Source organism: Larimichthys crocea, chromosome XVI (assembly GCF_000972845.2).
Source record: "Larimichthys crocea isolate SSNF chromosome XVI, L_crocea_2.0, whole genome shotgun sequence".
Taxonomy (NCBI): domain Eukaryota; kingdom Metazoa; phylum Chordata; class Actinopteri; family Sciaenidae; genus Larimichthys; species Larimichthys crocea.
Window position 1 is genome coordinate 15,382,333 of NC_040026.1, and position 20,641 is coordinate 15,402,973.

At 41.5% G+C, this 20,641-nt stretch overlaps 1 protein-coding gene across 2 annotated transcripts in view; it reads right to left on the reverse strand.

The window, feature by feature from the left end:
- Positions 1–4,433: 4,433 nt before the first annotated feature.
- The window catches only part of dock1 (dedicator of cytokinesis 1), a 178,517-nt gene continuing 162,309 nt past the window's right edge, over positions 4,434–20,641 (reverse strand). For both annotated transcript variants that reach the window (XM_027289642.1, XM_027289643.1), the window contains exons 46-52: positions 19,942–20,025; positions 13,136–13,273; positions 10,787–10,929; positions 10,103–10,301; positions 8,337–8,511; positions 6,680–6,831; positions 4,434–5,368 (exon numbers count right to left, since the gene is read on the reverse strand). In XM_027289642.1, the coding sequence (XP_027145443.1) occupies positions 5,273–5,368; positions 6,680–6,831; positions 8,337–8,511; positions 10,103–10,301; positions 10,787–10,929; positions 13,136–13,273; positions 19,942–20,025 (987 nt within the window). In that variant the 3' untranslated portion in view covers positions 4,434–5,272. The remainder of the gene's footprint in view (positions 5,369–6,679; positions 6,832–8,336; positions 8,512–10,102; positions 10,302–10,786; positions 10,930–13,135; positions 13,274–19,941; positions 20,026–20,641) is intronic.

Below are 20,641 nucleotides of genomic sequence, written 5' to 3' on the forward strand. Positions count from 1 at the left end.
GCAGCATTCACCCCATCAAGCAAATATTTAGTAGCTGCAACTGCAACTTTTAGTCTTTGCAGATATACGGTTGCTGTATTAAATACGTTATAACGTTTTCAAATATTATGGTAAAGGGATATTACTACTGTTGATTTTTACGTTTAAGCTTGGCGTGTTATTCTCAGATTTTTTTCATCAAAAGAAACATTGTTTTGATGTTCCGTTAAAATTCCTTTAAAATGCTGTATAAATAAAGCTTTTGCCATGAAATATGACTGTTTTACTGTTGTTCCATTTTGTTTTAATCTCTATTCTTAACCCACTATTTATCCTCATTTTACAGCTTTACTGAAAATAACTTATCAACAAAAGTTTACTATTATTTCCACAAATCTATTGGATTCAGGTGTGGACTGTCTGAACTTCAGGACATTAGCACTGTTATTCTGAAGCCTGTCTGGAGCATGTTTGGGGATATCACTTTGCTTGAAAATAAATCTTCCAAATTGGACATCTCATGCAGGTTGTAGCCGGTTTGCTTTCAGGATCTCTGTGCTGCATTTATGTTCCCCGTTACCTTCACAAACCTTCCTGGCTGAAGAGAAACATCCCCACAGAATGATACTCCCACCAACAGCCACCATGTGATGGGAGTAGCTTCCTCCTTGCCACTGTTCCATAAAACTGCTCTTGGTGAATCACACTGTGTCTCCAAACTCTGCCATAATACCCAGTAGCTGCTTCAGTGTCCACAGGGCTGCTCCAGGCTGATGTACAGCTGTGCCTATTTTATTTTATTTTTATGATGCACCTCATTGTATTTTGTTGTGTGTCAGTAACCTTGTTGCTGATTTGTTTGTTACATTGTATTCATGATGTACTTTTTGCCAAGGCAGGGAGTAAGCAGCTGTTGGACCTTCCAGATTCGAGCGTTTTTACAATTTAACGGGCGTATCTTTATTAGACACAGGTGATCTCCATGCAGCTAATTATGCAACTTCTAAAAAATACCCCCAAAGAACAACTGGCTGCACCAGTGATGAGTGCAGGCGTGTCACAGTGAATGGGGGGTGAATACCTACACATTAGACCATTTCATAGAGGACATTTCAGCATGTCTCAGTGTGCAATATAATAAAATGAATGATGGCTGGATCCCATTTAGGTGGGTGCATGCATTGTTAAAGGGTTTTTTTCTTGTCAATTATTTCAGCTTGTATATTTGCAATTTAAAGGTCCAGTGACCAAGATTCAAGGGGCTCCATATACAGAATCTAATATTCATAACTATGTTTTCATTGGTGTATAATCACCTGAAGATAAGAATAATTCTGTTTTTGTTACCTTAGAATGAGCCATTCATGTCAGTCCACCATGTTTCTACAGCAGACCAGAACAGACAAACTAAACACCAGCTCTAGATATATCGGTATCTTCTGTACATTTCATGGTCGCCATGGTTTCTCCTTCATGCCTACAAGGAGAGGATGAGGCAGCTGGGTTGGGATTAGCAACTACACCACTAGATGCCGCTAAATCTCACATCTCACATGTGATTCAATGTCCAGTCTAAAAAAAAAAGTCAAAAGCGAGGTAAATGTTTTTCATGTGCACTGAATGCAGAATGCAGACTTTAAATCATCGGTGTGTAAACTGTGATCGCTTGCTTGTTAACCACCTTGATTTTGTTGAGCAATGCAGTGGCCAACACTTAAGATATTGATCAGCAATTAGGTGTGGTTGATTAGCTAGCGGTCATTAAAGGTCATACGTCCCCCCCTCCCCACATGGCACCTTGAGCTTTTTACATGGAATCAATTGAAACCATAAATTCCACCAGTGTGATGAACAACTTACCAATGCAGCCGGTCGAATGTGCATTAGGACTGAGCAGAAGATTTAATGAACAACCATCATGTTTTTGTTATTGTAAGCAGAGTATGGTACTACACTGTAGCATGGGGTAATCGCCCCGAGAGAGAGACAGAGAGAGAGAGTTTGGTGGTGAAGTCTCGAGAAGAACTGGAAGAAGGAAAGGGAAACTATGAGAGAAAATAACAACATTGGTAAGATAGTAAAACTTGCATTTTTATTGAACATTACTGACTCTGTTTCTTTCTGTGTTTGGAGGGCAATTTATCAGCTGGACAGATGGTCAAATGAAGGTCCTATGGTGCACATACTGTACCTTGTATTCATTCATATTGTATAACATGTACACAACAATGATCCGTCCTCAGTAGGATTAAATGGATTTTACTGTTGACTAGATACACACAGAGGGAGCTGGGTTATTGATACACGAAGCAAGGCAGGAAATAGAGCACAGATAAGTAACTCTCGGATTATTTACACAAGTAAATATTTTACTTGGTTTATTGATGTGCAATTAAGAAATGGCACTTAACTACCAGAATATCAATGAGACGCCCAAAACCACCCATGAGCTACAGTATTCTCCTATGGCTTCCTTTCTAAAATAAAACCCTGAAGGAAAAGATGTCATTGTCAGAGCTCCTAATTAAGACAAGAGATTGTTATAGACCCCAACTTTCTTAAGATTTAAAAGAACCAGATCAAACAACAGATGCTACAGTTTGAGCATTTCTTCTCAAGGCAGACTCCCACTCACAAAGTGTCAGCAGAATAGGAGAGCAGAGGAATATGAGCCATCTGGGGCAAACACTTAAAAAAAAAAGGTCCCACAAGCTGGTTTTTATGGTACAGACAAAAGGGCCTGTAAATACATTTACAAAATGTGCAAGTGGCGGTTTGGAAATTGAAGGTTCAACAATTTTACAGCAGCTGCGAGTCACTTGAGCATGAATAACTAGTAAAAAACCAAAATATATGCTCAATACTGAATTAGTTTTATTAATATGGAAAGGTAAACGACTAATAAGAGCTCAGTGGTGGAAATCACAAGGTACGGTCGAATAGTCAAAAAAATTACCCCTTAAGTCCTTTCCTCATCACTTTTCCTCAACCTCAGTGGGAAACGTAATGAGGTCAAGGAAAGATGTGAAGGAGAATTCATAAGGAGATGACGACTGCAGTGTTGAGAGAATCGGACTGCACTTACACTAAACTGCATCATCATGCAACGGTGGATGATATTGATGTGATCTGTGGCAAAACTACAAAGTTCAGAAGATAGACTACAAAGTGTGCATCTCAGATACTTCTCCCCCGTGTGTTCTTTAGATATAAACGTGGACAACCCGGCAAAAAAATACGACCTCATTATCAGAATTAAAATAATAAAGGAATGTTGTCACAGAAGTAAAATGAAGTGTTCGTTACGCTGAGAATGGTCGCTCACGCTCCTGTCCACTCATATAAACATGTTAGCAAGTTATGGCAAAAGATGCATGATTAATAATCAAAGGTAAGACTCCATGATCAAAGTTTTTCTATCACATCATCATGTTTGTACAGACTCATATGCTCAGCTGTGGTCACTTTTTAAATAAATTCATGTTTTTTTTAAATGTCTGGTTGTGAATGACTGAATGGTGTGTTGTTGTTTTTTTTGTTGCTGCCGGAAGGATTTGTGGGACGGCATTATCTCCTTTCCTTTGGTAAAGGATGGCCCGGTGTTTCCTCTGCTAAAGGATTTAAGAAAGGAAGCACTGAAGCTCCTTTCCTTGACATTTAGAGAATTCGAACAGCTTGGCTCTGCACGGCTACGTTAATACTTCCGGGCCATTTCACTCAGTTAGGAAACTTCATAAGCAAAGTAGACTATTTGAACATACTAAAGATGTCTGAACACTGGCTGATCTAAAACATCTCACAGTGTAAACCATGTAGTAAACTAATGCAACTATTCTTAAACTAATTAAAAATGTAAATCAATGTAAAGCTGCTGATAAGTATACACTTACTTAAGGATTCAAACTCCAATCATTTATTTGGAGTCACAAGACATTAAACCATTCAAGCATAAAAGGCTGAGAAAAAACTTGGAAGCTTGTGTATCCCACGGGGCTCAAAACAATAAAAAAAAAAACGATTCACATGATGTGTTGTTGTTACGCTGCAGCAGTGTGAAAGTTTTGAACAGAACAGAAGAAGTGTGACCTTCAGTATCTTCTATAAGAAGTGAATTTAAGATAACATGGAGCAGGACAAAGCTGGCATCTGTGGTTTAGTGGCTCATCTACGTTTCTAAACTATCCTTTCAATACGAGCCACATTCCCGATGCACAGCACTGGAAGAGAGAAATGGACGCTTTGTCAGCGGACACATTATGTAAATCTGACTGCATTAGCCTTCACAGAAGTCATTCTGTGGCGTAACACATCCCCGTACAAAACGCCGGTGTGGTGACAATGAAGTGGCTGTCGTGATGGCTGTCAATCAAGCGGGCTGAAAGCTCTGTTACCAGTAGAAGAGAGGGAATGCATCTATATTCAGCATCTAGACCAAAATAATGAGGCAGACTGTCTTTTTTCTTTTCTTTAAAAATACATACATTTGAAAGTTTATTCAGAAGTCATGTCAGTAGTGAATTGGGAACAGTCAATATTATTGAAATCCAAGGTTACAGCAATCTAGGACAAGGTCTGAACAATGATAATGCGATAGGAGTTAGTTGTATGTGCACTCCAAAATTTAAAAGATCCATGATAGATTCTCACATACCAAACTCTGTAAAGTCCCTGTCAATTCAAAACCTACAAGCCCTTTTTTTTTGTTTCATATAAATGCCACTTAAACTAATGATACGTTAATACAAAAAGAGTCATGATCAAATCACATAAAAAAAAAAAAAAAAAAAACCTGAAATAAAATAAAATCATATATACAAACCTCTGTACATAGTGGGAATATGAATAAAAAGAGGAATTGTTCTAATGTGCTCTCATATACTTTTGAGAGTGCGTCAGTATTGGAAAGCTGTTGGTCCAAGCTTATCTGTCTGAATGTCCTGATGAAGTCTTGAAGTGGCATGGTAGAGACAGCATCTACAAATTCAGTGACTACTCATCATGTGCAACATGCTCCCCTGTTGCAGACTGCGTCATCGTCAAACTGAAGGCAAAACATGAAAGTTAAAAAAAATACTAAAAAAATAAAAACATGATAAGAAGGGGCGGGTTGCAGTGAGGTATTCATCTTGTCAAGCTGGGACAGGGAGCGAGGAATGTGTGGGTAAAAAACAACCGCCTTTTTTTTTTTAAAGGGTTGGTGGTGCTCAGGGGGAGGGGGGATTGGTGGTTACTGTTGACGTTGTTTTTGTTGTGTTGTCAGTGTGTTGTTTGGTCCTACTCTCAGCGTCTTTGTTCACTGTACAATTCCTGAATCGATGGAGGCCTGTTTCCTGGTGGTCTTGGGAGGAGGTGGAGGAGGGGTCTTGCTGGGCAGAGGAGGTGGAAGATGCTGCAAGCAGACGTGACACAAACGTTAACCTTGAAGTTGCCATTTTCCCACTTGAACTCAAAAATCCAGGAATTAAAGCTGCAATCGCTCACAAATTAATTGTCTTTTCATACAGGCTCTCACGCCAGGATCACGCAACATTTCAGTCTGGTCACTATGTCAGATTAGGAGACTAGTAGTGCCTTAAACTTTCAGACTACACATTGAACTTCAACCAATCAGTCTGCAGACTAGAGCAAGAATTTGTCGCCCCGCATCTATTGGATTGACGGATCCTGCTGCAACCAAGTGGCAACCTCTGTTGCTGGAGCTAATTTGACATTCATGACAACTGTACTGACAGTGACAGTGACTTTTTTTCGTATAACTTAGCAAGAATATTTGCAAAAACCACAGGAGAGCATGTGGAAAATTGCACTTTTTTTAATCCAGGAGTTAAACTACATTGTTACTTTTACGTTTATTCGTATTTATGTGGAAAAGATTAAAAAAAAGAGCAGATTGAGGATTTTAAATAATCACGTGATCTTTTAGAAGGAGAATGAAGATTCTGACATATCTAAAAATCATCAAATTTAAATTCTGAAATTTACATCTGGAATGTTAAAGCTCTACTGTCCTTCTTAAGTGTCGTGTTCACGATAGTCAGCAGGAACATTGCAATGCTCGTCAATGACCTACCTCAGTTCTGCCTCCATCAAGGACTGTAAATGAAACGTGGCTGTCACTCAGAACATCTGCTCTCGTTACACTACTGTCAGCCTGCTGCCACACTGTGTGCAGAGGCTCCGGTTTACTACCTGTCCACGGGCCGTGACAGTGGATAAATAAGATTAGTTAACGGAGAGTCGCGGCGAGAGGATGGCTAGCGTCGATGTCGGCGAGTGTGGAGAGACGAGCCGCTGATTAACAGCGGGAGAGCTCCTGATGGATGTGAGAGGTAAAGTAATCATCCAATCAATCACGTCTGAGCGCCGAGCCAGCTAGGGTGTGGGTGGGGGTGCGGCGAGCATAAATAACAGCGGGGTGGACAGGCGGGTGTAGGCCCTTGCTAGCTGCTGACTGATGCCTACACTCTTCTGTGATCTGCATTACTAAAAATGACACAAGAATGCAGCACAGGCATAAATGTGAGTGTGAAAACATGCACATGCAGGCATGAACATGCTCACATTAGCACGGGATGTAAAGGAGTTGGGGATGGTGGAGGAGGGCTGACCTGAATGTCAAGTGCGTGTAGCGGCCTCTTGTTTCATTATGAGTGCCATGCATCATTAAGGAGCTCCTCTCAGCTCTAATTAAAACACCTACCCTTTGATGTGGCGGGGGTGGTGGAGGCGTCGAGGGACTCGTCAAGTCTTGATTATCTAGCAGGTTGCCATAATCAGCCGTGCTGCCTTTCACAGGCAGCGGAGGAGGGATTTCACCTTTGTCAGAGCAGCCCATGCCGTTCAGCTCCAGATCTGTGTGAGAGGGCACTCATCAGCTCACGCTCATCATCACACTTAACACGGGCGGTTCTTAAACAACACAGCCGGGGACACAAAAATAGATCACATGCCATATTGTGGTGGATTCATTAAGACACCGTTAAGAAAAAGCACATATTACACTTAAGAACAAAATTCCAACACACTTACACACACACTTTTAAGCATCATGATCAGTTCAGTAGTGTCATGAAGAGTACTCCTCAGTTGTACAATGATTTCTGTGGCTCGAAAAATCTAATAAGTGAATCTTTTTGTCAAGGTCAAGTATGAACTCTTCATAAACATTTAATGATTAAATAAATCATTTGAGAATAATAGTAATGGAGGGTTAAGGTTAAGTGAAAAATTATAAAGTAAAGCCTGTTGCAGCCACCTGTGTTGCTGTGAAGTGACACTGCAGTTCCTCAAACGGCCACTTGAGGAAACTTCACAATACAAATAAACATGTTTACAGCCTGGTACAAAAACAGTTTTGGTCTCTATAGCTAAATTCCTCATTCATGACAACTGTACTGAGTCTGAATTCTTATATAAAACACCTGTTTAAATTATATTAAGGCTTAAAGTTATGCATAATTAGCAGTGTATCCACTTTCATTGACAGGTATAACTTCTTTGAGCACCCAGGCTTCATTCAGCCCGCCTCAGGACCACTGATGACGGTGATGATGCTGATTTCAGATTAGCTGTGAGGCGGCAAACATATTTTGAGCTTCAAAACGACGCTTCAGAAACCTACAGCTGACGTCACGTCATGTGCTGTCCATTCCTTATATTGTCAGTGGTTGTAAGACTTAGCAGTCAGGGAGGATTATTAAAAAAAAGATGTTATTAGTTGCTATGCTACTAGAGTTTCTATGGGAAGTGAAGTACTGAAGTTTGACTCGTATAATCAGCTAAAAGGCTACCCTGGCATTTGTTGCATTGATTTTAAAAAACGTGTGTCTCTGGCAAGTCCCCTGACTTTATAGAACACCGAATCAGTGGAGTGCTTTTTTTGTGTTGCTACCAACAAAGAAAAAAAAATCCAGATAGTCATACAGGAACCTTGTGACTTAGACACTCGAATGAAACTGATAATGTCGAGTAATAAATTGCAGCACAGTGTCTCTCATGTAAAACGTTTCCTTTTGAGTCTGAAAATCATGTGAATTTGAAGAACGTCGAAGCAGTAACAGTCGACTCTCTTTTCCTGCTAATGAGCATCCACACATCGAGCCCATTACGCGGGATCCTGCCAGCTCAGGGACAAAGAGTTAAATTTAGAGGTACGTGTGTGGCGCTGACAGCCATGATTCGGATGGCCATTTAAAGTGTAGCTAAGATGACGCACACAGCGCCGTGCTTTAGATCAAACTGAGCATCGTCACATGTGCAGCAGCATGTGGTAACAGTGACGCAAGATGGAGGCTGAGGCTGTGGACGCTCCAATTTAACGACTGAGCGTGTGTTTAGGAGAGAGAATGAGCTCTTACTGGAAACAGTGTGCAGGCTGAAGGAGAGTTTACTCCTTGGCGTGATGGGTGGGGGTCCTGGCGAGGAGGTGGAGTTGGAGGAAGACGAAGGTGGTCCAGGGGACACAGAGAGACGTCGGTCTCCACCAATTTGGAGAACTTGACTCCTTGGTCTCTGGGGCCTCAGGGGGCTGATCTGAGTGATGAGCAAACAAAGAAAAGAAGTAGACGATATTAGAGGCCGAGTCATTACGGAGCGCTCAAAGTAAAACAATCTAAATTACACAACAGGTCAATAAAAACAAACAGGAAATAAAATCGACTGTGTGGCAAATGAGCCGAGTCCATGATGACATACAGCAGAAGATCAATAAAGGATCATTTAAAAGAGAAAATTAGTTTCACATCTCCGTTGGGACTGTCGCGCGTGTATCCACAAGCATATTAAGTCAGCCATTTGAATTCCTGACGGAGAAACCATTTGGATAAATGTGCTCATTGGGTTGCAATATCTTATTTGTGGTTACAAATCATCGCATGGAAGACTGCCTTCTCCCAGCTTTATTATGGCTGAAATTTGAATATGAAAAGATATGTCCTCGGGGCTACTCCACCACACTGTAGGCTACATTAACAAACAACTTTGTAATTGGCCAAACTCAAACAGTGAGCCACGAGGGAGACACTGAAAACAAGAACACACTTCAATCAGAGATGTCTTTTTTTCTTTTGCAGAACACTAAAACACAAAACTGACATTTGTATTGGAGCTATTTTCTTAATTTACCTGTTTCAGATAACTTCAGCTAAAACTATTATATCCTACAACTGCTTGGAGAGCCCTAGGTGGTCTACCCCCCTAAGGCAAGAAGGCTCCTATCACCAAGCCAGACGGCACCACCACTCCCAAGGGCCTCTTTTGGATCCCATTTCTACCCTTATCTTAACGTCGTTAGCCAGGGAGCATTCCCACTGGGCATGCAGAACACAGTGATACCCTCACTGCTGTAACGGTGGTAAAGAGGGACATGAGCACAGCCGAGAGAGAAGGGGATGATAAAGACGTGCAATGAGAACAGGGAAGGGGATAGAAGTGTGAACCGTGTGATGTGAAGAGGAGAAGGATATAAAATCCAAGTGAAAAGCGTAAAGACCCCGCTGTAGATGCAGTGCTAATTGCAAACCATAATATTAATGTGTTTGACAGAACATATTTACGATTTTGCTTTTTTTTTGCTAAATCTAATAAACTAAACTAACAATAACAAAACACTAAATTCAACTTCCACTTTTATTTAAATATAATTTTCTACTTCGTTATTCTGGTGTACAAATTTAACAAGTTGACCTAGGAGCACTCAGCAAATTTCATCCACTCATTAGATTTTGAGTTTCTCTGCAGGCATGGTAGTGTTCACCTTTCCTAATTCAAAAAAACTTGAATATCCAAAAATCAACAAGAAACAGTGAATTTTTCTCCCCCTCTCAATGCGTCAGTAATAACACAAAGAAGACGGATTTTCAGGATGACGCCTGAGGGAGAGCACCAAGCTTGAAACGCACTGCAGTGCCTGCCATTTAACATTTTGTGAAAACATAAACATCCACAGAAAATCTTCAATGAACTTGTGCAGGATAGAGTACACAAGAGAAAAGTAAAGAAGAGCAGAATAGAGGATTGCCCAGGAGTGCAACGGTTACAGTAAAACAGGAAAGGAAAAGAAGGGTGTAGGTTTACTGGAGGAGGCAGAAGAGGAAAGAGAGAGTAAAACATAGATGATCAGTACCGTCTCTGACAGTATGACAGCTTCAGTAGGCTGCAGTGGGATCTCTGTGGTCTTCATCTCTTTGTCAAAGATCTCCTGGTGCTTGCTGTTCCTCTTCTCCTTCTTTTTCTCCTTGCGCTCCTTCTCGGGCTCATCCCGGTCCAGCTTGTCCTGAGACTTGGTGTGCAGCTTCTTTGGCAGGAGAGGCTCCAGGGCGAAACTGAAACAAAGAGAATATGACGACGGTCCAATCAAACCGTGTGCATCTCCTTCTTTGTCTGAGGTAGAGTTATCAATTTTTTACCGTCTTGGGATGCAGGACTGATTTTCTATTTGAATTCAATACAGGTTTCAATAAACCTTGAATATTATATAATATGCTGACTCATACTGGAGAAGATGCTGAGGTATTCTGACACCACTGCTGTGTGTTTTCTCATTTGGAGTCTAGTTAAATGGGAATAACTGAAATAACATTTTCAGAATTAAATTTCTATGGATCTGTGAACTCAGTGAAAAAGCGTAGTTATTTATTTTTAATTGCATAAACACATCCTCAGAAATCCTCTTAGGTTTGAAATGAAAACAGAATCGATGTACTACGTTAAATATGAGGCCTCTGAGAACATCAGACAGTGATCCAAAATAATCTTTTTTTTAACTGGGATAACAAAAAAACCCGAAGAAGACTAAACCAGGTGTTACCCATCTGATCCAGGCCTGGAGGGGGAGTTGTCAGAGGAGATGGAGGTGACTGAAGCCACTGACAGCGGCCTTTGGGAGGAGGGCATGGTGAAGGAGCGCACCATGGAGTGAGGACGAGGCCCCCGCCTTTCGTCTGCTGACGGCTGAAAGAAACGTACAGAATGAATACACTTGAAAAGCCATGACTGCTTTGACTTGATCTGTGTATTCTTTTATTCTTGTTTGAGGCAATTAGTGTCACACGGCGCACATTCTCTCATATGCTTTATTTATTGACGGTAGAAACAAAGAGAAGGATGGTTGGATTTGACGTGTGTCGACATCTTCGCCAGGTAATGGAGAAAAGAAATTCTTCAACTCATGAACCTGATGAGGTATAGGCAGTGTAAAATGATGGATGTCATTTTAGTAAACATGGCCTTAATATCTCTTTTATATCATGCTCACATGCTGATAGTGCTTGCATTTGCTAGTAAAACTGCATGTCATTCATTTTGCAGGTATTTTACATAGAAACCAAAGTATTCAAGATATTAACATAGTGCTAGATGGAAAGCCAGGGGCCAAATACAATGCATAATGAGGAGGACGCACACATTTCTGTGCAGCAATCAATCCAATAGTTGATTAATTGTTCTGTAAGACATTTTGTGGAAAATCTATTCAGTATTTGTTGAGATATTTCAATCTGGTCTGGGTAAAATTTGCCATAAAGACACATATTTAAAAAAAAATACTAACATAAAATAACAGATCTTACAAATAAAAAAATTGAATGCAGTTCCATTTTTTTGAGCATCTAGAGGTCAGAGAAAAGCACTTAAATCTCGCTACATTTCTTCGGCTTCAGCAGCTTTTCACAATTGCAGTGGCTATTAATGACACCGTGCAGTGCCGGTCGATTTATACTTGAATATACAAAGGATGTATTGTTAGAAGGATATTTTCTTTTATGATATATTTCCTGAGATCACTTCTCTGTCCCTGGGCAAAGCTTTCAGATCTTTTACATTAAATAGGTTCAATCTTCCAGATAGCTAGTTAGTAGTGTTTTATACTATGTCTATATAGAGGCAGTACCCTTTTCCAGTTGTAAACTGCCAACTGGAAAATTATATAATGTTCTCGCCACTCTTGAACTGTCTTGAGAGACACTAGGAGATATTCGTGCCACACTGTGGTGTGATTGACTGAGAAACTGTAAGGGTGAAGGTCGTGCTCAGTATTGAAGTATTAAGTCATCATCCAATGGAGCTCCAATCAGAGCGACATAATTGAACATGAAGTTAGAGGAAAAGGAAAAAAAAAAGAACTCTGGTGATACTGTTAATTTCTGTACTTCTGTAAAAAGAACCTCCGGGAAGGAAAATCTTGGTCACAGCAGCTCTAACAATGAACCTTTCTGCATTTAAAGAGTCTTTTCAAGCGAAGAAAGGGGCCATCACACATCTGATAGGATGACCTTATTATCACGCCCTGAAAAAGTGATGGCTTTTCTCTCATTTGAAAGGTCACCACCCTCTCCCTTTAAATTGAGCCAGGGCCCCTTTACCTCAGGCTAGATTGAGGGAAAAGCTTGGCCAAGCAACAATTAAGGCTGTAAAGGATGAGAGAGATGGGGAGCAGCATCCCACTGACACATGAGCTGACTTCAGCTTAAAGTAAAAGCCTGGCTGACATACAGTACATGTACAAAGTGCATTTGGAGGACATACTGTAAAAGAATGCTGGTAACTATCGGTAAATGATGTTTCTTTTCTTGAACTTTGTTTTCGTCAATCTTTACGAGCTGATTCAGACACTGCGTTTTAAAACTGTTTGGCAGCTCGCCTCAGTTACCTTTACACCATGTTTGTGTGTTGATTTTATTTGCATTCAATTCAATCAATACCGTCCTGGTGTCTGGATTTTGAATGAGTGTTTTAAATGTTTCTTTACAACACATCACATGTATTCCTACAGATGCACCTTGCTGGTTTCATGTAACTTTAAAGCAGACAAGGCAAACAAGGCCTTTAACTCTTCTCAGAAAATATTCGGAAGGATATAAGTTTTTCTGTGGCTTGTGTCATCTTGTATAAGCAGTTGCATCTGTCAAATGCAAAATGAAAAAGAAGAAATATGTGTGGAAGCTACAAGCATAGCTGGGCAAACAAAGGAACAGCAAGACCAGATTCCTACATAATGGATTTCTGAAGTAGAACACTAACATACATATTAATTTCCTTTAAGTCAAATACAACTGAAGACATAAAAGAAAAGGCTGCGGATTCTATTACTGACCACACTGAGCTATAGAGCCCTTTTTCATGCAACTGAAAAGGTCAGAAACAGGCAAAAACCTCTTACCAGGGACTTTGCACCATACTGTTTCTCCACTTTCTCCCGCAGTTGCTTGAAGCAGGCCTCCAAGCGGTCGTGGAAAGGCCTCAGCGCCTCTGTGACCTTCTCTCCGTGGATGCGAACACCTTCGGCGAGGTTCGGGATCTGGCGGGGGGGAACAGAAGTGTGAGAAACCTTCATCCGACATAGCCCGGAGAGATGAGATGCACTACCCATACATCCAATTTAACTCACGCGACCTCTGGCCCCTTTGGCTGTGCACGCTCAGCACAATAAGTGAATGTACATCGGTGTGTGTCCACGAAAAAGGAAACATCCCTGCAACCTTACCCAGGTGGAAGCAGACCATATTAGAGAAGGCTGTTGCCATGACACTCCCTCCCTCTGCCTCCCACCGCCAGCATCAACACATCATAACATAGGTATATTAAGCAAGGCAACGAGAACGCATCGACAGGATACATGTATAGGCATGTGCCGCGTGTGATGGATGTTTTCTTCTCCACCTCTGACGCAAACAAAGACGCAGTGCACCTTTTCCAGCACGCTGCTGGAATGCCTCTCGCACTGTAAGGCAGCTGGTGAATAGCAAAATCTAAACACATAACAGAGGCAGCTCAGATAGAGGGAGAGAGGGGGGAGACAGAGAGAGCGAGAGAGTGAAACTGCTGAAAACTAGTAATTAGGAAACCCCAGCGCCACAGTCAGTGTCAGCAAGCTCTGCTGACTAAATCTGGCGAGAGGAGGGAGCGTCATCCCTCGGGGAGTCAGCATCCGAGTGATTTTTTTTTCTTCTCTTCTCTCCTGGTTGAAATCACAGGTTATAAGTTTATCAGGTTTCAGAACCTGGTGTTTCAGCGCTGCACTTCCGTCTTTGGCGGTAGTTAAGGCAGTAAAAGAGTTGCACAATACCTCACCAAGAACCCAGCGAAGATGTAACAGTCGGGGAATATTTTTACAGTTGCCATGGGAAAGAAAAGGTCTGCTATTACCTGAATGTCTCACTGCTGAGAAATACTGTTAAAAGGTGAAAGGAAAGCAGCTTTTAAGCTTATGAATAAGTAAAAACCAAAAAAAATAAATAAACCGCATTAGAGCGTTTGTATTAACCGACCTCAGCAGTCAGAGTGGTGCATTTGCACATCTGAAAAACAAGGACTACCCTGCAGAGTGCATCTTGTGCCTCATCTTAAGTACAGTAGCTTTTACGGCTCACAAACTCACATAAGCCTTGAGCGAAAGGAACAAAGAATCTGCTCAGAGAAGTACAGAGAAGTGTGTGAAGTATCTGGCATAGGTGGGCCAGTAAAGAGAAGGCGGTGTGTGCGCTAACCTCTGGTTCCCTGGAGACTGCTTGCCTTTCTTGCTTTTCTCTGAGGGCAAGCTGCCCCTCCACAGGAGGCTACCGCAAGAACCGGCTTCACCTAACTGGCACGCAACCACCAATTCACTGCTCTGATGCAATCTTTTGTAATAATCTCAAACAGTGCATGTTTTATTTACACGCATTTGAACACGTGGTGGGCTAAATACTAATGCAGAAACACGCATCTGTGAGGGTTGCTGATTAATGCAATCTGACAACCTCATGTTCTCGGCCACATGCAAGACATTAAACGGCATAACAGAACAGGAGAAGCGCCGCGTGCAGATCAGCTTGAAAAGAGACACTGTGAGATCATTGTCTAAAAAAATCGAGGGTATTTCACTCGCTGAATGTTAGTTACTGTGCTTTGCTCCACAAAACCAAAGCTCTGACACAGGAAGATAAATGAGCGAAGGCAACAGACACCCTGCGAGGATTTCCCCTGATATTGAGCACCTTCATCATCACCGCCGGGACCTCTTGGAGGAGACAGGAGAGGAGGGAAGGAGGCTGAGAGAGAGAAAAAAGGTGAAGGAAAGAGGAAAAAGAGGCGGGGGAAGGTTAGGAGTAAGAGACAGGGGGGGAGAAGGGAGAGGAGTCGGAGGGACGGAGTGTTGTGAGACGAAAAAGACAGAAACGGGGAGGAAAAAGCAGCGAGAGTGAAAGCTGAGGCAAGATTCACGTCTCCCAGGATACCCACATCTTTTTATAGACCTTAGGATGATTGAGTGCGACTGAGTGGCGGCATGGCAACAGAATTCTGCTTGGTGGCTGCACACAGATAAGCTTATTGTGGAAGACACTCAAGGTTGCTAACACACACACACACACACAAACGTTCAGTAGTTTAATTACATGTACCAACTTTAAAAAAACAACAAAAAACTTTTAATTCCTCTCCAGCAGCCTGTGAGAGGCAGTGGGTTTATGATTTGGGGTATCATTTAGAGGTATTACCTCATGTGAGGCTGATGTTAATATTAGATAATTAGACACTGGAGACCCGGGGATGTATTCAGAAAACTCCAGCAGGGACTTCACTCTAAAGGTTGGCTTACAAAGTCTAACAATACATACTGTAAAAACATAGCACACGCTGTATAGACTGCATTCTATTGGCATGTTGTACTGGACTGGAAAATATGTCAAATTTCTTATTTTCATAGGAGAGAAAAGCTGAAAAGTTGGAGTACTACATAGACATTTATGTGTGAGATGGGAAAGCGAGCAGTCATCTTAGAAAGAATGACAGCTGCATACCACAAGGAGCAGTCGCAGTGCCGGCGATAAAGAGGGAATCTATAGAGAGATACAGTAAATGAAAAATGCCAAGGAGCACATTGCCATGGAGACATTTAGGGGCTTTCTTACCTGGTAATGAGAAACACTTACCAGAGGTTGAGCATCACCACTCTAACCAACCACTTCTACATTCGTACGCAGCTAGCAAACAAGATCAGACAAGCCGAGTGTGCGCTAATGCGATCTTCTCGGTACACGAGTGCCAAAGTAAATGAGCTGTTTAATAGAGCTCAACATGCAACGCATAAAGAGATAGAGATATCTTTCTATACCAGGCGGAAGGACGGTGAACCAGCGACTTGTCCAGGGTGTCCCCTGCACTGATAAAGATAAAGCGGTTACAGAAAATGGATGGAGGGATCTTTCTGTGCCATCGACTCAACCAGCCAATGATTCAATATGTATGGACAGATGCTCAATGGTGACAGCATCTGTCAATTGGTGTTAAGGCACAAACAGATTAGTCACGAACACTTGGTAAACCGCTACCAACTTAGGTTTCTATGAGCTCCTGTGTCCCCTGGTGGGTAAAAATAATTTCCTGCAGCTTTAAATGTGTCAAAAATAATTGGGGCACCGCATCAGGAAAGTTTGTTGTAAATCGGGAGCAAACTAGACAGCGTTTAAGAACAAAGCACCGAATTAAAAAAAATAAAGAATAGGACTGGATGTTCTACAATCTCATCACTACACTATTTGCTCTGCAGGCTTGATGTTTCCTCATGTAAACAAACATTTACCCATCATATTTTCATGCAAACAGCTTTTGAACTAAATATTCAACTTTTCAAGCTACACACTTTGTGAGCACGCAGTGATTACAAATGAAGCTTCGATCCCGTTTGTAAAAAAAGGCGAACGGCAGCGTTATCGGCTGACATGAAGTATGAAAGAAATGGAATTGCGGTTTAATATCAGAGCCCAGTGTTCTTAGCTGAACCCTGTCACTCTATCCCCCCCTCCACCCCTTCTAATGCACAGTGAGCAGACTTCTGAGCCACACCCCGGGGTGCTGGGACAGCCACGCTGCCTTTGAGATCCCTGCTATTAAGGCTGTGATGACATATTAAGACCTTTCATGAAGGTTTACAAAGGTCTCAGAGATGTGCGCGGCCAGTGGTGAGTCAGACGGACTAGTAAGCAGACAGACTGTACTATATGTGAGATGAAAGGACCGAAAGCACAAGCAGAAAACTTGATGAAAGCACACCATGGAGAAAACTGAATTGTCACTGAGACATTCTGCTTATATTCACGCCAACATGCTGTTGACGCACTAGTGAAAACGACCCTCTTAGGTCTGTGATTCAATTTATTAATCACCCAGCTACCCTTAACGGCTTTTAATAGAGTAGCTCATGCTGCAGGTTTTAGGTACTAATTTAGGCATCGGTCTCGAGCGTTTGCCAATTATAACCAGAAACATCACAGAAAACACCTACTTTGTATTTGCCAGGGAGCTTTTTACAATACCTAATTTCCTGATTTCCACTTGCTCATTTCCTCTCTAATTACTAGACGAGGACAATGGGTATTTCAGAATAACAGCGCACACTGGCTTATTTCGAACCGTTTAGTTTGTTCACTGGAGCAGGCTCGCCTTCATTTGTCTCATTTAGACAGATTCAACATGCGAGATAAACAGGCATGCTGTCTCTGGCAAGGAGACAGCTGACACCGTTTCAAAATCAACAACTCTGCCTCTGTCATCTCTTTAAAAAAAAAAACCCAACATATTTGTGCTTTCTCTATGACACGTCGCTGCGACGATCACGGCAGACAGCTTCAGTCATGTCTTTTTTTGTGCTTGTGGAAGATGCATAACCACTGTGATCTCAAAGTCTTAGTTAGCGTGATGAGAAGGACATTTTCAACCCGACACAGCTGCCAAGATAGTGCAACTCATTTATCTGGTGCAGGCTATGACTGGGGTGTGCAAGAGAGCTCCTGCTAATTAGTACTGTGGATTGTGGGTGGAGGATCATTTCAAAACTGCAGTGTGATTTCTAATACTATTTTAGGTCGGCTGAAATCTCAAACTGATGCTGAAACATTGGAAGCAGCACAAGGCTTTGAAAATGAAGGTACTCTTACAGGCATTATTGTTCAGTGCCTTTGTTTCGAGACGGATATAAAAATAACTGATAGGTGTTAAAAATCTAAAATATCTAAAAATCTAGTTGCGCACTCCAAACTCGTCAGATGTAAAGTAATTGTGATACTCGCTTCTTTCCAAGAGTGATGAAGTTGCAACATGCTTATTTATATAATACCCTTGCATGCTTTGTCAACTTCTACTTGAGTCAGTAACATCCGATGTTCCCCTAACTAGAACTAGAGTAACAACTAATATGGGAAATAGTAATTAGAAAAAACTGTTTTACTTCTAATATCTATGTAGACAGCATCATGAATGACATCAAGCTTGAGAACCAAATAAGATGCCGGTAAGACATGGAGGCATATTCCTGTATGAATCATCTCGCCTTGTAAAGACAAAGCTTTCAGAAATACAAAAAAAAAAATTCAAACTTTTCAAATTCGGAGGAGTTCCACTCGAGATGCAGAGCACAAAGTTGACCTATTTTACAACAACGGAGAGGGGAACAGCTACTGAAAAATTCAATTAAGTTCCCCTTTTTCCTCACAACTAGTGATAGGAAGCAGGCAGAGAAACTTCTTGTATCTGTGCTCAATTCCTGGGTGAACCGTAAGGCAGGAAAGCATGACTTCCCGAGTATTAAAGTGACCCTCAGTTCAGAGCTAAAGAGAGTTAGAGTAGGAGCAAAACAAAAACTACAGTGCAGCTTTCTCAAATCCCCAAAAGACGTTTTTTTGTTATTCCCCTAGAAAGCTAAGATAGCCAGCAGTTTATAAATCAAAGATGAGCCACAAATGAGCTACAGATATGCATGTGTTGTGATGCATTTCAACAACGTGTGTGTGCACTTCTTGTCTGCTGTGTGTGCACTTCCCTCAGGCTCAATGAGTGTGCAGAGCTCGCAAAACCGCCGGCGCTCATCTCTCACTGTCTCTTCATCTCGCCTAACTTCAGAATGTTTGCTTCAGCATTCTCCCTCGCTATTATCTCCACTGAACTCTTTAACACATTTACCTTGCTCACTTCACGCAAGTCCCTTTCACACATGCACAGTAACCCTGAACCTAGACATTACTCCGGAGGAGCTTACCGTTATTGGACTCTTTTGGCGGTGCCAAGTTCTAGAAATTAGATTATATTTTCAGTGTATTTGCCACAATATACAGAACAGAACAAGTATCCTTCAACTTTCAAACTTTTCACTGGGTTTATGAGAGGTTCTTTGTGTCGGGCACACTAGTTCCTGGATGACCTGCGGAAATATTGAATGATATCAAATAGGATGAATATGTCTTAAGTAGTAAAAAATCCTGTCTCCTGTTGACCTTCATTTCACAAAAATTCAACTTGAATCCTTTTTTATGAGTTACTCCCTGTATCATTGTTAATGAGTGACAGAAAATGCGGGGTAGGGAGGGGTTGCAAACCTTTCTGAGCTTCCAAAAGTAGGGCATTCAAGAAGAAGTTTGAAACCCACTGATCTATGTGGAGGACGATTAAATGTGAAACCACACTGCCTTGTGTCTTACAGGGCCCTTATGGGATGGAGCATGGCTCCCCAAATATCTGATTCCATTAATAAAATCCTTAACTCTAATAACTGAAAGCATTGCAACTAACATATAAGGCCAGCACCTGAAAGGCTAAGTGAGTAACCCAAAGCTAATTCATGCAAATTAAGAAAGTTCAATTAAGGATATGAATGCACATTTTCATTCCTCTCCTGCTCCTCCATACCATCTAATCATGCTCAGTACTTTTGGCAGCTGGTAGGCTATGACTTCATGTCAAAAGAAATACCATGGAGTATAATTATATATATCCAGTCGCATATACAGGTCCCTGGCCTGTAAGCAAGCGTGCTATGGCAGGAGTTTTGTCTCTCAACACAGCACCTCGGTAACCACCATGTGTGGGAGCTATGGGTAGTGCTGTCATAAGGGCTTCATGACACTTTTCCTTGTACCTGAACTTCTTTGGCGCTTTACAAACTACAGTATGATGTTTTTACACGATCACATGCACTCTGAACTTCATTCTCACCTGCCAGGCAATAAGGTCCTTCAGTTTCTCTATCTTCTCAAGGTCCTCTGGGTGCTCCTGCATGTACTTATCGTTGAAGAAGGCCTGGAGAAGAGGGAGAAAAGATACTGTTTTTAGTGTTACGAGAGGAAAATATGGAAGCAACAATATGGAATGTGGAGACATTTGTGATATCTATAAAAAAAAAGAAGAGAGAAATGGGGAAGTAAAAAAACTAATGAGTCAACGGGAACGCATCGGGAGGGGCTGTTAAGATGAGAAAAATGTAGTCAAGACATTCGTCTCCCTTCCACTACCTGCACTATTTCACAGAGATGAAGGAGTGACCCGAGGGCAAAGAATTCACGTTGCTCCTCCTCTGACTCATACTACACTGCTTCACCAGACTAATATGAATCTATTCCAGGTTGTGATATATGCTGGGCAACCAACAGGCTATCTGTTTTTCTATATATATATTTCTTCAAACACAAGGTAAAATCAGTTTCTCTCCACACATGAGTTGTATTGTGTTACAGAAAATAGAGTGTGCAGCTCGCAAAACCACAGAGAGGACCAGAAGTGTGATGAAAAACAAAATACAGGGAATATTGAGTTGAGTCTTTCAAAAGACAAAAAAAAGACTTCAGGCACTGCAAACAAAAACAGATGAAAGACACCTAAGATGATGTGAGTGACTAGTCACAAGTGTAGTGGCGAA